The following is a 21,015-nucleotide window of genomic DNA, read 5'->3' as shown; positions in this document are numbered from 1 at the left end:
TTTAGGAAAGCATGTATCTGGGGGTTTTACCTGCCTTGTCTTACTGTCCATTATCTTAATCCCGTTTTGCTCATTCTCTCCTCCTTATGCCCAGACACGTTATCACAGTATAGTGCCTTACTGCTGGTTTGAATGGAGTGTACATCAGTCCTTTTAGGCTGGAGGTATAGATAATACTTCTTTGAGTAGTGTCAGGTTGGCTTGCATTGAAGCCCAGTGAAGCCTTGCTTAGCCCTCTGGGGTGTTAGCCAGCTACGCACTGCCATTAAAGTAAATGCTCAAAGAACATTTAATATATTGAGGTTTGTGTCATTAGTAGTTACCCTTAGAAAATCAAAAATCCTACTTTTTGTAGCTCCTCATGAAAAGCATGTTTTTTTTCAGCTATTCCTCTTTGACTTTGTTGCAGAGTGACTTTGCGATCAGTGTTAAAATGAATATATGAAGTAAATGCAGCTTTAATTTGGTGTTCAAGATTATATATCCCTGATAACGTTAGTAAATACTACTGTAATAACTTGTTTGTACTTATAATTAATGGGGTTGAAAGGTTTCAATGTTGCAGTATAGTAATAGGGTTGTTTTGCTTTTGTAGCTGGAGAACTTTTAGCTGTTTCTGAGCAATTTTTAGAACAACAAATGCACCCAACTGTCATTATCAGTGCATATCGGAAAGCGTTGGATGACATGGTCACTGTCCTTAAAGAAATCAGGTAAGCGGCACTCTTAACACTTTCCCCTGTGTTTGTTTACCAAACTGCTCACTGTTATATATTTCAGCAACCTCCGCACCCTTTTTCAGGTTTTGTTTTCTCATATTGCCTTTGCTCAGATTTCATTTTTTCAATGCTGTGAGGAGTTGCAAAGTCTTGTTTGTTTTGTGATCCAAATGTTTTACTTAAAAACAGGCAGGTGACCTATTTTCGTTTTGGTTACTGGGGAAACACTTTTCTTTTAGATCCTGTACATTGGCCTTATGGTAAAGTAGTGGAAAAGGGGAAGTGTAGCTAGAAGTAAAGGTTCACAATCTCATTTCACAGCTGGAACACCTTGATTTTGATGGGTAGTTGTATGAATTTGAAAGAAATAACATGCTCGGTTGCCAATAGTCCTTTCTTTTAAAATTCCTATGAGAGATTTCCATTTATATAGTAATGAAGATTTTAGCTCTGAAATTGCAACAGAAGTCTGCTTCATGGCTTTGTAAAAGTGTTAAGTCCTTCCTTATGTTCTTCCTTTATTTAACCGCATCGCTGCGGCGGCTTTTCCCGCTGTGCGCAGCAATTTTAAAAATACCGCGTTACATGACGAGCTCAGCTCGTCATGAGCGTACGGCAGGTTACGCTCATGACGAGCTGAGCTCGTCATCAGCCTGGAAGGGGTTAACAGTAGTTCACTGGTGGTACTCCTTGTGTTTATTGTGTAGGCCATCGTGTGAGGTGGACTTAGCCTTAGCTACAGGTTGATTTTTCTGATGATGGATTTGTAGTCAATAGATGTATACCATTTGATCAGCACCCCAAGTTGGAAGACTACCAAGTTACTGCCTTTGGTAAAGGTCCATCCGGTTCCAAATAACCGAGGTCTTTTGCCTATTGTCACGTTTTAACAACCAGTCTAAACTCTGTCCTCTGAGGAAACCTGCTCCTTAAAGTCTTTTATTACCTCTGACGTGCCACATTTATGTTACTCCTTTATGCTGAAGTTGCCATCCGTCGTGTTATTTGATGTGCCTGATTTATGTCACTACTTTATTGGAATAATCTCGGGTCAATCCCATATATCGTGTTTTTTCCCTTTTGTTCAGTTGTATTAAAAAAACACACACAAAAAAAACCTTTGATACAACCTTGACTTCTCTGGTATGTTTTTTGCCTGACTCCATCCTGAAACAACCAATTGTAACTGCAATAGGTCTCGCCTTCTAAAGCTGATGCCATGCACTTAAATTTTTTTTAAAAGTATGTAACTCAAACATATGCCACAAATAAAAGAAAAATAAATCCAGCCTCTGGGACGAAGCCGCTATTTACTGTCAATACAAATTTTTATCTTATTAACTGGTGTGGTATTGTAATAGTGAGTTCTTTTTCTCTTTCAAGTGGTCAAGGCATCTTATTATTTATGAAGGATTTCAGAATAAATCGCCACCAAACCAAATCTCGGACAGCTACAGTGTTTCAATGTAGTTTTATAAATAAAACTTTAAAAAAAGGGGCAAAAAAACAGAAAATAAATGCTCACTTAATTGGGTTTCTGAATTGGAGGCAAAATCAATATCCAGTGTTTACATTTATTGGAAATATAAAATATAGATAGTTGAGGAGCCAAGGTGGATGACTAGTCTGAGACCTTCTGCATTGCTCTCTGGACACTCCTGAATGCCCTACCACTGCAGCCAGAGAGGCAGACCATGATCAGAAAATGAAAAGTGAATTGTTAGGCAACTACGGTCATCCGCTAAGAAAAACTGACTCTTCCCTTGACAGGACAGTGCTTGGAAACGTTGACCGCTTGAAACCTGGTCATATGGAAACCAAATGACCAGGACAGGAAAGCCTTACTTTGCTTTTGGTAACTGTACCAGACAGCATACTTTGTCCACCCATCTGAAGCATTCAGCTGGGTGTCACTAGTCCTGCACAGTATATCTCAGAAATCTTCAAATAACCTACTAATGACAAATGCTTCAAAAGCAGATGTCTCAGAAGGACTCGATTTAGTGGTAGCTAACCAAATGTCAGCTGTAATCCACAAGCCTTTGGGCAGATCTGAAGGTTGACCACACTGCAGAAATAGACAAGACCGCCCTCGACCTAAACTAAACCTTGGGAACCAAAGTAGATGAATTTCGAAAGGATATGGGCTCCACTGGCACCAAAATGCTCAAATTGGAAATAATAATGGATGCATTAGAAACATTGCAAACCGCAAACAAATAGAGCCTGAAATAACCACACATCGTCTGGACCTGCTTTATTGAACATGGAGGAATTTGAGAACAAATCCCAAACGAAGAATATCCTGAGGGTAATGACTTGCTGTGGGGCAATACCCTTTTTGCTGGCTCACAACCCCCCCCCCCCCCCCACAACACTTTTGCGCCATAGTGTTGCTTGGCTTAGTACTGGCGTAATGACTCTAGTGCACTGGGCTCTTCTGACCATGTCTCGGTGCATCTGCTTTAACCCTGAAAGTATGTTTCATTGGTTTACCCACAGTTCACATATATTAATTAGTCCCTAGTGTATGGTGTGTTCCCAGGACCTCCAAGTTTAATGTTACTAGTGGACTGAAATACAGTGCCACCATGAGTGGATCTATGTAAAACATGAGAGCAGCTTTAAAACTGTTTACTCGTCTTTGCCATTTCAACCTGTGGCAAACTTCAAACCTTCCCTTTTAATGTTTTATACGCCCCCCCCCCCCCCCCCCCACCCTCCGTGTTCAAGGTAGGCCTAAAGTTCCCAAAAGGCAGGGTGCATTATATTAAAGAGAAGGCCATATGTTTCCTGTTTTAAACCGGTCCTGACAGTAAAACAAAAATCCATTTTCCTTTTTTTATAGCATTGCCAGTAGCCCCATTGACGAAGGTGGGGTTGTACTCTGACAACTCAGCAGTGCTAACTTCCAAATCTGGCAACTAAAATTGATACTACACTGTAGCAAAATAACTGTTACATTAAACGAGATTTGATGCCCAAGTCGAGTTTTAGGTAACTATTTAACAATGGTTAACTTTAGACATCTTCCACGTTGTTGCCAAACGTTTCCCAGTGGCTGTTTCTGTTGAAAAAGTACTATTGTACAGCTGCTCCTGCCATGGAGTTGAGGTGTGAACGACCCTCGGGGAGGAAAACAAAAGGCCTGTCGTGGAAGGAGGTGTGACCTTCCACTGGCAGGATGACCAGCACAGTGTGAATCACAGATGGCGAGCATCAGAGAGGGAGCCTCTTCGGTTCAGCAAATGTGAGTAACAGTCTGGAACCCCACTTTAGTTCAAGTAGAGAGGATGGCATTTCGGGGAGGTAAAGAAAACTGGTGTTAAAACAAGTTTTCAAGGAGGAGCGTGGCCCACTGAATTACACACATCTGGATTACATTAGAGGGTTCCACACACCAGGCAAAGAATTTGGTCATCTTGAGAGTGGACAGCAGTGTATTCTTGATAGATACCACAATTAGCAGGAATTAGTAGCCAGGTTGTTTAGATCGCTGATGGGAACTGATTGCCCATTGGCTAGTTAGTCGCTCACATGGCTAACTTTGTAGATGGCGTAAAAGTGGCACTCATTTCACCCAGAAGGACTGCACCTGCTTAGTCGCTGGACTGCATAAACTGAGGCCTCACCAAGACAGACTGCAACTGCTGCACCCTAGCATTTGTAAAGAGGACAGGGCTTGTTGACGTTTAGAGAGCCCCAAGGGGCGACACAACTTCCACTTCACTAAGCACTAAGTGTCTCCAAGGACAAGTTGGGTTAGTCCGCTGTTAAGCTACAGGACCACAAAAGGCTAAAGGAGACTGAGTGTGTCAGCTGTTCTGCCGCTGGGTTGGAAACTCTTATGCATGCTGGGAAACTGAGTCCTGACTTGTGTCTAGAGGTCAGAGACACTCGCCCCTTGCATCACTGAAGAAACCCCAAGGAAACCAGTATTACTGCAAATCTAGTTTACCTACACCAACTGGGCCAGCACTGGACTCCACTGGTGCATCGTAGACCAAGGAGTAAGACCAAAACAGACGTCATGAACCCTAGACTTGGCCTTCAAGGGACTATATATATCTATATGTTCGAGGCATGTGGGCTGCTAAATTCATATCTATAGCATAGATCGCCGCCTAGTGTTGGGTCCGGATGATTGCACGTTGTTGTCCTGGAAGAGTCTTCGAAGGATCACGAGATAGGTGGCTCCTCCCCTGGACTACAGTGCGCATGGGCATCGACTCCATCCCCAGATTGTTTTTTTCCGCCATTGGGTTCGGATGTGATTTCGACATCTCCCGTTCGGAATCGATATAAAAACACTTTTCAAGGCCAAAACGCCTTCGTTTACCCCGTCGGTATTGTTCGCGTTCGGTCTCCTGTATACTCCAACTCGTCGAGTCGGATTTCTGAGGAGTCGGGTGACTCTTCGGTGCTCGAGGCCCAGTCGACGCAGCAAGACTTTCAACAGTATGGAACGGAGTCCGTTCAAGAACTGTCCCGTGTGTGGTTCAAAGTACCCACACATCGACGTACATCCCGTGTGCAACAAGTGCCTGTCGCCGGACCACAACGAGGCCAACTGTATGGCCTGTTCGAGATTTAGATCAAAGAAGACGATCAAGCTTCGGCGTGTGGCGCGCCTCGAGGCCCAGCGGTCAGCCCCGGCACCGGTGGACATCTTCGTAGACCCCGGGGCAGGCGAGCAAGAGCTTCACCTGCAAATTTCACCTACATCGGCGGAGGTCGAGCACGACTACGGAGCAGACGTCTAAGACCAAGACCTAGAGGAAAACGTCGATGAGGTAGGGGACGACGACTAAGCATATGGGGCCATGGAAGATAGCTCGGAGGAAGAGCTATGCCCCGTTCGTACTCTTACAATGGCTCAGGTCACGGGATCGCCACGCGGCCTTACCCAAGACCTTACACCTCGATCCACGGCCCCGCCTTCCGGCCCGGCTACGGACACCTCAGCGGAGCCGCCATTAACAAAATCGAAACCGAAACCATCGGTATCGACGAAAACAAAGATGGACGATGCGCCATCGAAACCGAAGACGTCTGCTCCCCCATCGATGCCGTCGTCTTCGGAGGCCTCGGGCTACAAAGGCTGTCGACCAGGCAAAGGTGCCGAAAGTGGTCAAGGAGCCAAGCTCGAAGACGGTCGTCGTGCAGGTGTCGAGCAAGGTGGTCGAGTCGAAGTCGAAGAAGACTGTCGAGCCTGCGGCGGGCAAGGCTACCGAGCCAAAAGGCAAAAGGGCCGTCGAGACGAAGTCGGCAAAGGGCACCGAGCCGAAGTCTGGAGTGCCGTTACAGAAGGCAAAGGCTGCCGATCCGAAGCCATCGCGTCCACGCCTGCGGCCGCGGAAGGGGCGCGAAGCGCAGTTGTCGAAGAAACGCCTGCGCCTCAGGCGGCCAAACGGAAGTCATCGACGCTCGGGTCTTCCCCTAAGGGTGGACCGCGGTCATCGGTCGGGTCGACAAAACCATCCGCTTCCTTTACGAAGCAGGTCTCGGACTCGCTCAAGCGGATACGGGACAAGGCGTCGACGTCGGAGCCGAATGCGCCTTCGGTACCAGCGCCGATGGCCCCGCAAAAGAAGACTTCCATGCCGATCCTGTACACTCTACCGCCTAAGGTGGCGCCAAAGGCCTTTGCACCACGGTTGGTGCCCAAGGACTCTGAAGTGTCGCAGCAAACTCACGCGAGTGGGAGTTTAGGTCATCGACAACCTTTACTAGAGGAACACTCACGCTCTACAAGAGGAAAATTACATCACAGCCTCTGGAGTCGTTTGTAATTCCTCTGAAGCGGAAAAAAACGGCACCAGAAACACCAGTACTTGTTGAACACTTTATTCCACAACCTCGAAGGAGTGCAACACCTTCACCCACTTGCTCAAATGGAGATGAGGGTGAGCAAGATGAGGAGTATAATTTTCCAGCAAACACGGACCCTGATGAGCAACAGGACTCGTGGATGGACACTGGGGATCAAGGGGACCAGCAGGCTGTCCATGACCCTCAGGTTTATAGTGTGAAAACATCTCCCACTGAAGACTCTGCGGCACTTAATGCCTTCATTGAACGGACAGCTACAAACCATAAGGTGGAAATGCATGCTGACCCCGTGGACGTTGATTTTCTATTTGACACTTTCTCTGCTGCAGAAAAAACTGTGAAAACTCTTCCTATGCTGAAAGGGGTCCTTAAGCATGCCGCAGACATCTTCAAAGAACCCACGAGAGCAAGGGTTGTCAACCCCAGAATAAAGAAGAAATACAGACCCGCACCTGGCGACCCAACTTACATACGGGGCCAGTTGCCTTTAGACTCTTTGGTGGTCTCTAATGCCCGCAAGAGGGCGAACTCCCAAACAACGGGTGAAGCTCCTCCCCCGGACAAAGAGTCAAAAGTGCTGGAGGCATCGGGGAAGAGGGTAGCGGCTCAGGCAGCCAACATCTGGCGCATCTCAAACACGCAGGCTCTGTTGGCCAGATACGATAGGGCACACTATGACACCCTAGAACAGCTGTTACAACACCTTCCAGACCAGTTTAAAGAGGGAGCTGAGATGCTTATACAAGAGGGCAAGCTCATCTCCAACGCTGCGATAAAATGTGCGCTCGACGTTGCGGACACGGCAGCGAGAGCGATCAACACTAGCGTGATGTTGAGGCGTCAAGCATGGCTCCGCATCTCAGGGTTCAAGCCAGAGATACAGACTACTATCCTGAACCAGCCCGTTAATCCAGACAGGTTATTTGGCCCAGAGGTTGACACCACCCTCGAGAAAATCAAAAAAGATACTGAGACGGCCAAATCCATGGGTGCTCTCCAGTCTCAGCAATTCAGAGGGAACACTTTTCGTCGCTCAGGCGATCGAGGTGTTACCAGAGGACACTTGGCACAGCAAACGCCATTCAATAAAGGTGGGGCGCAATCCTCGTACCCCAAGCAGGGTAGAGGAGGTTACCGGGGAAACAGCGCCAAGGGCAGAGGCAGAGGCAACAACAGCTCCCGTTCCTCCGCCACCAACAAACAGTGACTTCCTGTCACTGCCCCCCGACCATCCAACACCTGTCGGGGGTAGACTCCAACAGTTCCTGCCGGTCTGGAAGTCCATCACCACAGACAGGTGGGTAAGGAAACTTATCCAGTACGGCTATTGTTTGGAGTTAACGTCCACTCCACCCAACATACCACCAAAACACCGTCCTATGTCAGCAGAGCATTTGCACTTATTGCAGCAGGAGGTGCTCGTTATGCTGCAAAAAGGCGCAATCGCGCTTGTGCCAGTGGAAGAAGAAGGCACAGGGGTGTATTCCCTGTACTTCTTAATCCCAAAGAAGGACGGCTCACTCAGACCCATTCTGGACCTCAGGCCTCTGAACCTCTACATTCTTTCAGAACACTTCCACATGTTGACACTGCAGCAGGTTCTTCCATTGTTAAACCAGGGAGACTTCCTAGCAACCTTGGACCTCAAGGATGCTTACTTTCACATACCACTCCACCCATCCCACAGGAAATATCTCAGGTTCACCATCCAAAACGGGCATTACCAATTCAAGGTACTACCCTTCGGAGTGACCACTGCCGCCAGAGTGTTCACGAAATGTCTGGCGACAGTTGCGGCGCACCTCAGGAGACAGAACATACATGTCTACCCTTACCTGGACGACTGGCTCGTTCAGGCCAAGTCTGCACAACAGTGCGCCGCACACATGTCCCACACCATTCACCTCCTTCACAGTCTGGGATTTTCTCTAAACTATCCAAAGTCGCACCTTCTGCCAGCCCATGTGCGGCAGTATTTGGGCGCGACGATAAATACTCTGGCTGCCACAGCTCAGCCAAACCCAGCGAGGATCGACAACATCCAGTCGCTCATCCAGAGGTTCAGTCCGCAACGCTCCCTTCCAGCGAGAGTGTTCATGCAGTTGATAGGCATGATGGCCTCCTGCATCTTCATAGTCCCGCACGAACGGTTGCATATGCGTCCGCTCCAGGAATGCTTGGCACATCAGTGGACTCAGGCTCGAGGACAGTTGAAAGACCTAGTGTTGGTGACCGGTCGGGCATACAACTCTCTGCATTGGTGGAATCCACACAACCTTTGCAAGGGCCGACCGTTCCAAGAGCCTGTGCCACAGATTATCCTGACGACGGACGCATCTCTCCAGGGATGGGGAGCTCATGTGCTCCACTACACGGTGCAGGGACTATGGACAACGCAACAACAGAAGATGCACATCAACTACCTAGAACTGATGGCAATCTTCATGGCACTCAAGTCCTTCAAAGTACATCTGTGCAACAAGGTCGTGTTGATCCGGACGGACAACATGACGGCCATGTACTACATCCAAAAGCAGGGAGGTACACACTCTCCACAGTTGTCTCATCTGGCTCAGAGCATGTGGAAGTGGGCCATTCAGAGGAACATCTTCCTCATGGCGGAACACCTCCCGGGCAAGGACAATCAGATGGCGGATCTGCTCAGCAGGTACAGCCACCAGATGCACGAGTGGGAGCTACACCCATCAGTACTCCGCCCGTACTTTCAGCAGTGGGGTCATCCAGAGATAGACCTGTTTGCCACAAGGGAAAACGCAAAATGCCAAAGCTTTGCCGCCAGGTTCCCTCACCCACAGTCGCAGGGCAATGCGATATGGATGAACTGGTCAGGCAAATTTGCGTATCCTTTTCCCACAGCACCTCTCATTCCGCTGGTGGCAAGAAAGCTAAAGCAATACTCGATGACGCTCATCCTGGTTGCTCCAACATGGGCACGCCAACCATGGTACACCACGTTTCTGGAACTCTCCGTGGTACCGCATCAAAGGCTGCGCCTCACACCCAGGCTTTTGACGCAGAACCATGGCGACATTCAGCATCCAGATCCGCAACAGCTCAATCTGGCGATCTGGCTCCTGAAGTCTTAGAGTTTGGCTACCTTAATTTACCTCCCGAATGCATGGACATCATACGGGAGGCAAGGAAGCCCACTACCAGAGCCTGCTATGCAGCAAAATGGAAGCGGTTTGTCATTTACTGTACAGAACACAATATCAACCCGCTAGATGCATCCATTCCTAACATCATCTGCTATTTGTTACATCTTTACAAATGCAATCTAGCATATGCTTCCATTCGGATACACTTATCCGCCATAGCGGCTTATCTTCAAAACAGGCAGCATCTCTGTTTTCAGGGTGCCTGCCATCAAAGCCTTCCTGGAAGGGATGAAACGGGTCATTCCTCCCAGGACCCCGCCAGCTCCTGTATGGAACCTTAATGTGGTCCTCACCAGGTTGATGGGCCCACCTTTTGAGCCTCTACATTCATGTGAGATTCAATTCTTGACATGGAAAGTGGCTTTTCTCATTGCCATCACGTCTCTTAGACGTGTTGGTGAGCTACAGGCGCTCACGATACAAGAGCCATTTATACAAATTCATTCAAACAGGGTGGTGCTCCGCACTAACCCCAAGTTTCTTCCTAAGGTGGTGTCGCAGTTTCATGTCAATCAAACCATTGAACTGCCCGCATTCTTTCCCAAACCAGAAACAGTAGCAGAAAGAATGCTCCACACGCTAGACGTCAAAAGGGCGTTATTGTACTACATTGACAGAACGAAAGATTTTAGGAAAACTCAACAGCTCTTTGTTGCCTTCTCAGCCCAGCACAAAGGCAACCCCATTTCCAAAGCAGGAATAGCCAGGTGGATCGTTCAGTGTATTCAGATTTGCTATCAGAAAGCTAAGCGCACTTTAACGGTCTCCCCCAGGGCACACTCCACACGCAAGTTGGGGGCCTCCATGGCATTCCTCGGTAACATCCCTTTGGAAGACATTTGTAGAGCAGCCACATGGTCTACACCACATACGTTTACCAAACATTACTGTGTAGATGTGCATTCCAAACAGCAGGCAGCTGTAGGACAGGCTGTTCTTAAAACACTTTTTCAGACTTCTGCAGCTGGCACGGGCGGCCGCCGTTAATGGAGGGACTGCTATGTATTCTATGCTATAGATATGAATTTAGCAGCCCACATGCCTCGAACTGAATATGCTACTTACCAGTATGCATCTGTTCTTGGCATGTAGGGCTGCTAACATTCATATCGCCTGCCCTCCTCCCCGGCGCCCGTAGCGGCTGCAGACTTTTCTTGCATTCAACCATTTGCATGGCCATCTCTTACGCTATTACACTCCATCTTTGCCACAATGGCTAAAAACAATCTGGGGATGGAGTCGATGCCCATGCGCACTGTAGTCCAGGGGAGGAGCCACCTATCTCGTGATACTTCGAAGACTCTTCCAGGAAAACAACGTGCAATCATCCGGACCCAACACTAGGCGGCGATCTATGCTATAGATATGAATGTTAGCAGCCCTACATGCCAAGAACAGATGCATACTGGTAAGTAGCATATTCAATATATCCATCCAAAGTTTGCCCAAAAGCTTGAGTACGCACACCAACTGCAGGTGAAAGAACATCTTTAATTTAATTGAAACAGGCAGCTTCTGATCCCGTTTTTGTGACCCATGGCCTGACGCGTTTCAGAGTTCCAGTCTTTCTTCAGAGGCCATCGTTGCACATTCAGTAAGTTTCCTTGCATTCTGACAAGAGGCTCTGCGTGCTTTTTAATTGTTTTTCAAATTGACCTCCGGTGTGCCTTTCATTCTTAAAACATTACCATAGCACGCCGGTCCTTGTAGTTTTTTCATGCATACTCTTCACCCTCCAGTGGGCCCATTTGTGCCGATTTTGCTTCAGGGTGTTGTTTATAGCCCTCCATTAGGCCCTCGAATCAAACTCTGCCTGCTAGAAATATATATAACCTGCAGCGCCACTCGCACAGGGAAGTTTCCCCTGCGTGGATCCCTTCCGCTTCAATTAAATTGAAGATGTTCTTTCACCTGCAGTTGGTATGCGGCCTCAAGCTTTTGGGCAAACTTTGAGAACATTAATTGTGGCGGCTCCAAGCCACAGAGGGTACGCACCATCCTGGGAAGCGGAAGGAATTGATTCTTGTTTCTTTCGTAACTGGTTGTGTAGTCAGAAGCGCTGTACACATGGCTGTTGGTAGAAGATCCCCATACCTGCCTTTACAGAGCAAACTGTGTTGGACTTGGAAACACTTGCAGAAACTTAAACCTGAGTGATAGTTACAAAATGTCATTACTGAAAAGGAGGTACTTGCCACAACTATATGATGTCAAATACCAGGACTACACCTGCCTGTTTTTCCAGAATTTACCACAAACCACGTTTAAAAGGAGAGCTGCTTTTAAGACCGATTTACTGTTAAGCAGAAAGAAAAGAAAATTTGTAACAAATGGACTCCTCCTTTCGCTATCTTTTATTCAGAGTTTGATTTGACCGATTCGCCCACTGTGTAACCAGAAGGAAGGGAAGCAGCAAAAATCTTGAACATAGATTCCTCACTCCATGAAGACAACACAGAAGGTTTAACAACTGCCAGCAGCCTGAAACCCAGTAAATAGATATCAAACCTGCAGTGGCAGAAATCAATAACTTCGAGGTCCTAAAGGCAAGCTGAATGTACCAGAAGTACCAGCTCAGAACCTTGAAAAAGCAGGCCCCATGGCTGGTTCGTGGAGCCCAACCACACTGGTACTAACACCTGTTGAGTGGTTAGGTACGTTCCATTGGAAAACATTAGAGGGGCGGGTAGCCCTGGAAGGGCAGGAGAAGGAAGTAGAGAACCTAGCTCGACAGGCTCCTCACCCGTGGGGCTTGGATTCGGCAGTAGCTTAATGATCTACTCCAGTTTCCACTTGTTGGAGGATTGTTACCTCATTTTGGGGACGGGGGGGGGGGGCAAGCCCCCAAAATTACTGCAGTATATCACTCCCAATCCCCCACAAGCAACGTAAGCATTCTAAAGACATGACACAACCATCACTCCATTTTCACTTAGCAGCATCTACAGGTGAAGGCCTACTCATCTGAGGCCAGTACAACCATTATTAACTCCTGATGCAGAGACAACTCTTCTGTGTCATAAAGTGGCTAAATATCCTTATTTAAAAAAATGGGGTGATCAGGAGACCATTTAAAACTCAGTTGCCAGACATTCCCGGTCTCCAAGAGACTCATTTAACTACAGTGGATCAAAAAGGATGATGCATAAAACCTATCTGACTGCTCATTCCTCAGAGAACACCAGGTGCAACAGGTTGCCCATCTTCTGAGAGACCTCCCATTGATAATAAATAGGGCAAAGAAAATGCACATAAAGTAGATCCCGATCCTAGCACTTCGATTAATTGGCCACCCCTTAAAATAGCACTGCATGTGTCCCAAATGCTGGTCAAGATATATACTTAAAGTTTGTAGCTGAACTGTAGTGTAAGATGATACATCGTTTTGACATGCAACTTTATTGGAGTTCAGAGTGGGCGGGCACCTGGGGTTCAGATGATTCTTAAGAAATTGAAAAAGATATTTGCTGAAGTAGGTGTTTAGAACTTGTGCTGAGAGCAACACCCCTGGGCAAAATAGTTCCCTTTTTTCTCGCATGTACACTGCACATACTCGCAGATTCGTCAGTAACCAGTTGATTCCTCTCATCACGAAGGCAAGCATGGTTCTGATCGCACTAGAAGTTTTTCCTTTAAATGTCTTTGGGCCTACTTATAGATACTGCATCCCAGACTTGTTAGAAAACTGGTTTTCATGGGTAAAATAACAAAAGAAATAGCCTATTTTTGGTTAAAGATTCAGCATTACAGTATGAAATCTGGGATGCTTTTAAAGCAGTAGTAAGCTGTAAATTATCACACTCAAGGCACAGCTTTGCAAGATTCTCAACTTAGAGATTCAAAAGCTAAATCAGGAGCTAAAAGCTGCAGAGAGAAAGTACTAAAACTCACCCTCTTGGGCCAACTTGCACACACAAACAGAAAAGCTAGGGACCATCCACACAAAGCAGTGCGCTCTCTTCTTTGTTTAAATAAATACTCATATGTAGCCGAAAATAAAGTAGGAACTTGTATAGCAAGGCAACTCCTGGCTGTAGGAGGGGTGAGGGAAGAGAGAATCAATTAAAATAGCCAAATCCAAAAGAGGAGAGGCACTACTTAGAAGTGACTTTAAAAAAGAATTTTAAAGAATAATTTTGGAATTACTGCAAGACTTCTTATTCTAAGGTTGAAGCGCCACCGTACTAGACCCACTACTTTAGTGATATTTCTTTAGCAGTCCTGTTTATTGATGCTCGGGAAGAATTAGAAGTGCAATTAAGTAGGGGAGAGATGTTACAAGCTATCAAAGGCCTAAAGAGAAAAAATAATAAGACTAGCTGACTCCTCAAGCAGCTTTTATAAAGTGTATTCTCAAGGCTCAGTCCCCATCTGGAAAAGCTTTGTAATTACAAGATAAGAGTGTTACTCTCACTGTGGGAGAAGCCGTAGTAACTATCATTTCCGAACCAGGTTGAGACCCACAATTGTATTCTTCTTACAGCCCATCCTACTATGGATATTAACATTTACTCAAATCTTGGTGAATAAATTCCATAAAATATTACTACCCTTGATACATGCAGACCGTTCCGGATTCTGTTGCGAGGCAGTTCCAACAAAATCAGAAGGATGATCCACTTAGTTGGAAAAGGAGCCGATAAAGGTGCATGCTATGTTTGTTTTTACTAGATGCCAAAGAATGGATGGACTGAGTCTCCCTAATGTAAGTAATGAGAAGCATGGGTTTTGGGTCTCCCTACATAGATATGATGTCACCTATCACAGCCCAGTAGCCATGATTTCACTGATCAAAACCTTTTTATCAAACTTGTGTAAAACAAAAGAAATTCGGAGCATCACATTCGGCCTAGAAGAGTACAAGATCTCACTTCATGTGGACGATGTCCTGAAGACTTCGGGGGAAACCTGAATCTACCTGCCAGAACTAATTAATCATTTACACAGATTATGCTGTATTTGGTTCCAAGACAAACATGAATAAATCTTAAATCTTTAATCTGATGCTCCTGACATGATCAATTCAAGGCTTACAGAATAAATTCTCCCTCCATTGGGCTGATACGAGCATCAAATATGCTAGCTCTGAATTTCACCACTGATTCATAAACTTTATAGGGTACATTTTATCCCCTTCTGAGATAATCTTAAGAATAATTTTGCCTTGTTGTCTGGTCTTTTCATATCATGGTTGGGACTTATAAATAAAATAAAATTTAATATTCTCCACCGGTTCATGTACGTACTTCAGCCTCTTCCAAACACACAGGATTTTTTTTTAACGAAATTGCAGAAAGTGATCTCCAAGTTAATATTCAGTTGGGGGGGTCCAGGCTGTGAATGCCCACACTCATCTTACGATAACCCTGGATGGCATTAGATTGGCCCTTCCAGACATACACGTATAGTGGCTCCCAGCACAACTTTGAACTTTGAGTGGTCAGAATCTGAAATCAGATCTCCATGGGCGTTTATGGACCACAGCATAGTGCAGCGGCTTTTATGTGACATCATTTTGGTAAATAAGAAACAGAATTCTCAAAACGCATACCTTTTGACACTGTTCAACACCATCTGGTGATGCCTGGTACCTTGTGGAGAATCTGGGTTTCACCTCTTTCCTTTCTCCAGTGACTATCTTTCACTTGGTGTAATCAGTATTGTGTACTGGGAGAAATGGAAATACTTCATTATGCTTCAGTCAGACTCTGGGTACTACAACCTCACAAAATGGAGGGAGCCGTTAGGGGGAGAGTGGTCTTTGAAAAAAACAATTGGAAAATTTGTTGGGACGAGGGGTTTTCTTCAGATTATACTTGTAGGAAGCTGGCTCTGTATATGGTATGCCCACTAGGTGGTTATACCATGCACAGAGTCCAAGGGTTCTTAAGTGTACAGGGCTCAATGTAAAACAAGTGCTCTTAGTTGTAGTGTAGGTGAGCAGCCTTAGGCCTTACACAGAGGAGTGTAGGACATTATATTGCACAACATTGACCAGTAATGGACACACGACTTGAAAAGATCACACCAATTTTGGAAAAATATACTTTGTAATTTATTATAAGACCAAGATCTTCGCAATAAGGTAAGTAGGTTTTTTACATAAAAGGACTATTCACTTTCAAAAGTCAAAACGTTGAATATTTTTGAGACAGTTCAATGTTGTCCTATGAGGATAATAATTACGCGGTTTAACAGGCAAGTACCACACTTAAAAAAAACAGTCTTCGGGCCAAAAGGTCAGGTGAGTACCAAAACTACACCACCAGCGGCACAGGGGTGGCCGGGTGCAGAGGTCCAAGTCAGAGTTGGGCCCAATGCTTTTCGATGGAGACTGGGGTGTGCCTGGGGCTACAGCCCTTGCAGGTAAGTAGATTGGTTGCAGGGGCCAAGCTTTGGGGGGTTAGCACAAGCACGAGTAGGGGGCACAAAGCAGCACCAAACATACACCACCAGCGGCACAGGGGCAGCTAGGTGCAAGGTGCAAAAATCCACATCTGGTGGCAAATGCTTTTCAGTGGGGTTTCGGAGGGTGCAAGAGGGAGACAAAAGACAGTAGTGGTAAGTACAGAAGGGGGTCGCAGAAGCACCGTCTGTTCAGCTCACCAAGGCTCCCGGGCTTCAGGTGCAGGGGTCCCCTTCGACGTCAGCCGACTTGTTGGTCGCGGTCAGTGGAAGCTTCTGGATTCAGGCTGCAGGTGTCATCGTGGAGGTCAGGAGCGATCAGCCAACGCTGGACTTAAGGTCAGGATTGCTGGGGAGACTTCACTGTGCAGATGGGCCGCTCAATCAGGCTGTGGGCGCCTGGTGCATAGGGTCGAGTTGGCAGAGGTGGGCACACTTCCTATTTTTCTATGTTTCCCTTCCCAAAGTGGGGGTGTAAACAGAGGCGGCTATCTGCTGCTAGCAGCCGAGGCTCGGGGTCACATTTCAAAGGCTTCAGGCCATTAAAACTTCCCCCTTCGAGCACTGGCCCAACCTGGGTGGAGGAGTTGTGACACCTCTTTCCAGGAAGTGCATTGTTTCTGGTGCCGGAGAGCCGGGGCTCTCCACCAAGGGGTCCAGAAACATTTCTGGTAGTGGCTGGCTGCCTACAGCCAGTCAAAGACCACACCAAGGTTGGTAGATTTTCAGGGGGCACCTCTGAGGTGCCCTTTGAGTACATGGTTCAGTTACTCTCACACTGACAGTGTGGATTTATTGAGAGGAGTGGTTTGGTACCAAACACTCCTGTGTAAAGTGAAGCCTTTGTGGTGCTGTGGCACTAGAGTTGTCGAGTTCCCAGCCCATGTGCTCTCGGACTTCCCTGGCACTTACAGTATCAAGGAATGCACCCTCCTATTGTAGGGGAATATTTCCTCATGCAGATATGCCCTCACCTGTGATATAGTGCACCCTGCCTTAGGGCTGTAAGGCCTGCTAGAGGGGTGACTTACCTATACCGCCAGAATTGCTGCCTGGCATGGCCCCCAGGCAGGGTGTCATGTCGACTCGTTTTTCACCTCACAGGGGCATGCAAGCTGCAAGGGCCGTGGCATGGTCCCAATGAGCGAGGTCCCAGGGGACCCTCTTCAGCTCCCAGGCCCTAGGTACCATTTACTAGGGGCTTACAGAGGGCAGAAGTACCAATGGTGGATATGTTTTTAGGGAAGAAGCACTGGCACAGGGGACCAGGTTGGCAGGGACCCTGTGCACTACAATTGATACCACATGAAAAGAAGGCGAAAATTAGGAGCTATCCATGCAAAAAGAGGCACTTTCTTACAACACTCTTATGCCTCTTGTACTAGAATGGTCACATTAAATGCTGGCAGTCCCGTTTGGGGGTCCCCTGTAAGGCACAAGAGACCATAACGCGAGACATACTTGTAAGATGGATTTCTTTCAGAAGCAAAAAATAGATTTCGACTTAATGTACCACTGACACTTTACTTGGCCTCAAGATATACTGTATTTTTCCTATTATCTTGCTGTTGTGCTTGCGGGTGTGTGGTGAAACAGGAAACATCCTGTGTATTTGGTGGAGGTGCCCTAAATCTACCTGCTTTTGAATGTAGTCTCAAATATTTATTCTGGAAAGAGGCATTCCTCAAAGCAGTTACCTCAGCCAGAAGGTTAAACTTAGAAATAGGAACAAACTGGTTTCACTGAATGTTTTATCCAAATCATGGTATCGTTTTTACTGATTTAAAATTTATGTATATATGATGGCTAAAAACTAATAAGGGCTCAGCTTCGTTCTTGTACATTAATGAATTGTCGATTTTTTTAACATGCTTGTAATTTTATTGCCTTTTATGATTTCTTGAAAATCGAATAAAGTGTATTTTGACTGACTGACAGAAGGTTAAATGCACTTTCGTCTCTGTACCAATGAGCCTTATGTTTTTTTTTTTTTTTCTCAAATCTGTTTATTGGCATTTGTTATTTAGGCATTACAACAAGAGTAGCATTTCGAACATTACATTTCTTTGGTTATGCCAAATTTGCAGTGCATGAACAGAATAAAATACCCACAAAGCGTTGCAGCGTTACACATGAACAATACAAAGATCAGGGTAGGCGCCTAAGGACATCCATATCGTAGGGGAACCTGGGCACCCCCATCCCTGTGTACAGAAGTGATTTTTATAGAGTAACTGTAAAAATTCTGTTATAACAAAGCAGAACCAACAAACTGCGGCCTAGTTACAAATATACATTACATTCCGACCCCTCCCCTGTCCCGTCTCTCCCCATTGACCCCCGCTCCCTCCTCCCGAGCACGCATGTCTCCAACCTCTGTTGCACCTATGCTACAGCATTTTGTTGTGTACCAACCCAGGTGTCTGGTGTACTGCCCGCTTCGCCCACCCTGTCGCCTAGCGTGCATGTCTAGTCCCTCGCCATCTCCTCTGTCTGTAGCGTTTCCCGCTGTTTGTAGGGCGTTAAGCATGCGCTCCCAGTGGTCCGCCATAGGCTCCCTTCGAAGCCCTACGGTTTCCTCCTGTCTTATGGCAGTCCATTCCGCCCGTGCCAACGCCTGAAGGGACAGAATCCATGCCCGCACACTAGGCGGGTCACTCGCCTTCCACCTCCTAGTGAGGAGGCGCGTTGCCACTATCATCCCCAGGTCCAGGAAGCGGGACGACACCTTGTCCTTGGGTGCGTGTTTAAAATGATGCAGGAGGTACTCCGGCCAGTTGCAAGGGATGAAGCGGCCGGTGCACTGCGTAAGTAGCTCGCTAATGTCCCTCCAGTAAGATCTCAATCTTGGGCAATGCCACAGTTTATGGAGAAGATCTGCATTCACCTCGCCACATCTGGGACAGGATGCGTCAACCCTGTGAAAGTATTTATTTATTAAGTCGGGAGTGAGGTAGGCCCTGTGTACTATGTAGACTTGAATTTAGCGGAAGCGCATATTTCTGGGGATTCGTGCCGGGCTTTTAAGAAATTTCTCCCACTCCTTATCGGCTAGTGCTCGCCCTAGGTCCCGCTCCCATTTGCCACGCAATGGGGCCAAGTCCAGCTCCGTGTGCGCCCTCAGGGATGCAGCGAACCATTTAGTTAGATGCCTACCCCTACCCATGACATGGAGATATTGCACGGTCAGGTGTTGTTGGGGTTCCGTTGTAATGTCTCCCCACCTAGCCGTCATACGTGCCGTGAGGGAGCGATGCATCAGGAACCCTCCAGGGGGAAGTCCATCTTTGGCGACTAACGTCTCATATTGTAGCAGTATTCCATCCCTGTATAGATCGCCCAACCTCTGGACGTCCACTACATGCCATTGCTCCAACATGTGGCGCGTGAGAACCCCCTCTCCTCCTGGCGAGCCTTCCAGCGGCACCGCCGGTGCGTAGGGGAGCACTTTAAATGCCACCGCCAATAGTAACTGGGCAGGGCGCACCGGTGTCGCCAGTGAATGGAAAAGAGCAGTGATCCGCTCTAAGAAGTAGGGCGGCTTGCTTGTGGCAGTGTCCTCTCTCCCCCTATCCTCTAACCAGTTGGCGATCCATTGGAGCTGCGCCGCTAGATAGTAATGCTCAAAGCAGGGAGCGGCCAATCCACTTCTGTCTGCGGGTAGGAGCAGTTTGCCAAGCGACAGCCGGTGCCGGGACTCTCACCAAATAAAGTCGCGCCGGACCTTATTGAGCATGGAAAAAAAAGGAGGCAGGTATAAACATGGGCAAATTAGTAAAATGGTACAGGAGGCGGGGGAGCATGACCATTTTAGCGAGAGCCACTCTGCCTGTGGGCGTCAAGGGGAGCGTGGACCAGAAGCCAATCTGTGACTTGAGCGCTGCCACCGCTCGTCCTAGGTTCCCGTCGAAGAGGTCAGCCGGCTGACGGTAGATCTGGACCCCCAAATACTTGAACATGTATGCTCTCCATTAGACTCTCGTGCCATGGAGGTGGTATTCTGGATCGCCCACCTCGTCACTGAATGCATAGAGGCAGGACTTGCCTGCATTTACCCGGAGGCCCGATGGCCAACGGTTCCGGAATGTGGCCCACATCTCTGACGAATACCAGTAGATCGTCAGCATATAGCGACACCTGGTGAGTGCCGTCACCCAAAGGGGTGCCATCACCCAGGGTCCGTCGAATGGCCTCTGCCAGGGGCTCCATGGCCAGCGCGAAGAGTAACGGGGACAGAGGCATCCCTGTCGGGTGCCCCTGCCCACCGCCACTGCCTCTGAGACGACGTATGGTCCCAGCCGCACACGGACCACAGGGTCCCGGTATAGGAGGTCCACCATCTGCAGGAAATGTACGCCCAGCCTGTCTCTCCCCATCACCGATGACAGATATCCCCACTCCAGGATGTCGAATGCCTTTTCTAGGTCTAACACCAGGCACCCTGCCATGGGCCAGTCCCTAGTCGCCTCTGCCGCTACCCTGAAATATCTCCTGAGGTTCAGGGATGTGGACCGCATTGGCACAAACCCATTTTGATCTGGATGAACTAGGCGGGGGACCGACGGCGCCAGGCGTTCTGCCAGGATTTTGGCAAAGATTTTGTAGTCTGTATTAAGCATGGCCAGCGGACGGTAGGAGCCCAAGGTCGTGGGGTCTCTTATCAGGCTTGGGTAAGGACACTAGAAATGCCTCCTGCAGGAACGGTGGGAATAGGCCTGCGTCTATTGTTGCATTTTATATAGCTGAAGGAGCCGGGGCGCTAGTATTTCCCTGTTTGCCTTGTAGTACTTGGCTGGCAAGCCATCAGGCCCTGGGGATTTCCCAGTCTCTAGTGCCTGAATCGCATCTCCCACTTCCTCTAGAGTAAGCGGGCCATTGAG

The 21,015-nt window shown here is 47.5% G+C and overlaps 1 protein-coding gene across 1 annotated transcript in view; it reads left to right on the top strand.

The window, feature by feature from the left end:
- The window catches only part of CCT3 (chaperonin containing TCP1 subunit 3), a 194,239-nt gene that overhangs the window by 59,034 nt on the left and 114,190 nt on the right, over positions 1 to 21,015 (top strand). The window contains exon 6 of the mRNA XM_078670260.1: positions 596 to 713. Within this exon, the coding sequence (XP_078526386.1) occupies positions 596 to 713 (118 nt within the window). The remainder of the gene's footprint in view (positions 1 to 595; positions 714 to 21,015) is intronic.

This window comes from Lissotriton helveticus, chromosome 12, assembly GCF_964261635.1.
Source record: "Lissotriton helveticus chromosome 12, aLisHel1.1, whole genome shotgun sequence".
Lineage (NCBI taxonomy): Eukaryota > Metazoa > Chordata > Amphibia > Caudata > Salamandridae > Lissotriton > Lissotriton helveticus.
This window is presented reverse-complemented; position numbering and strand designations above follow the sequence as displayed.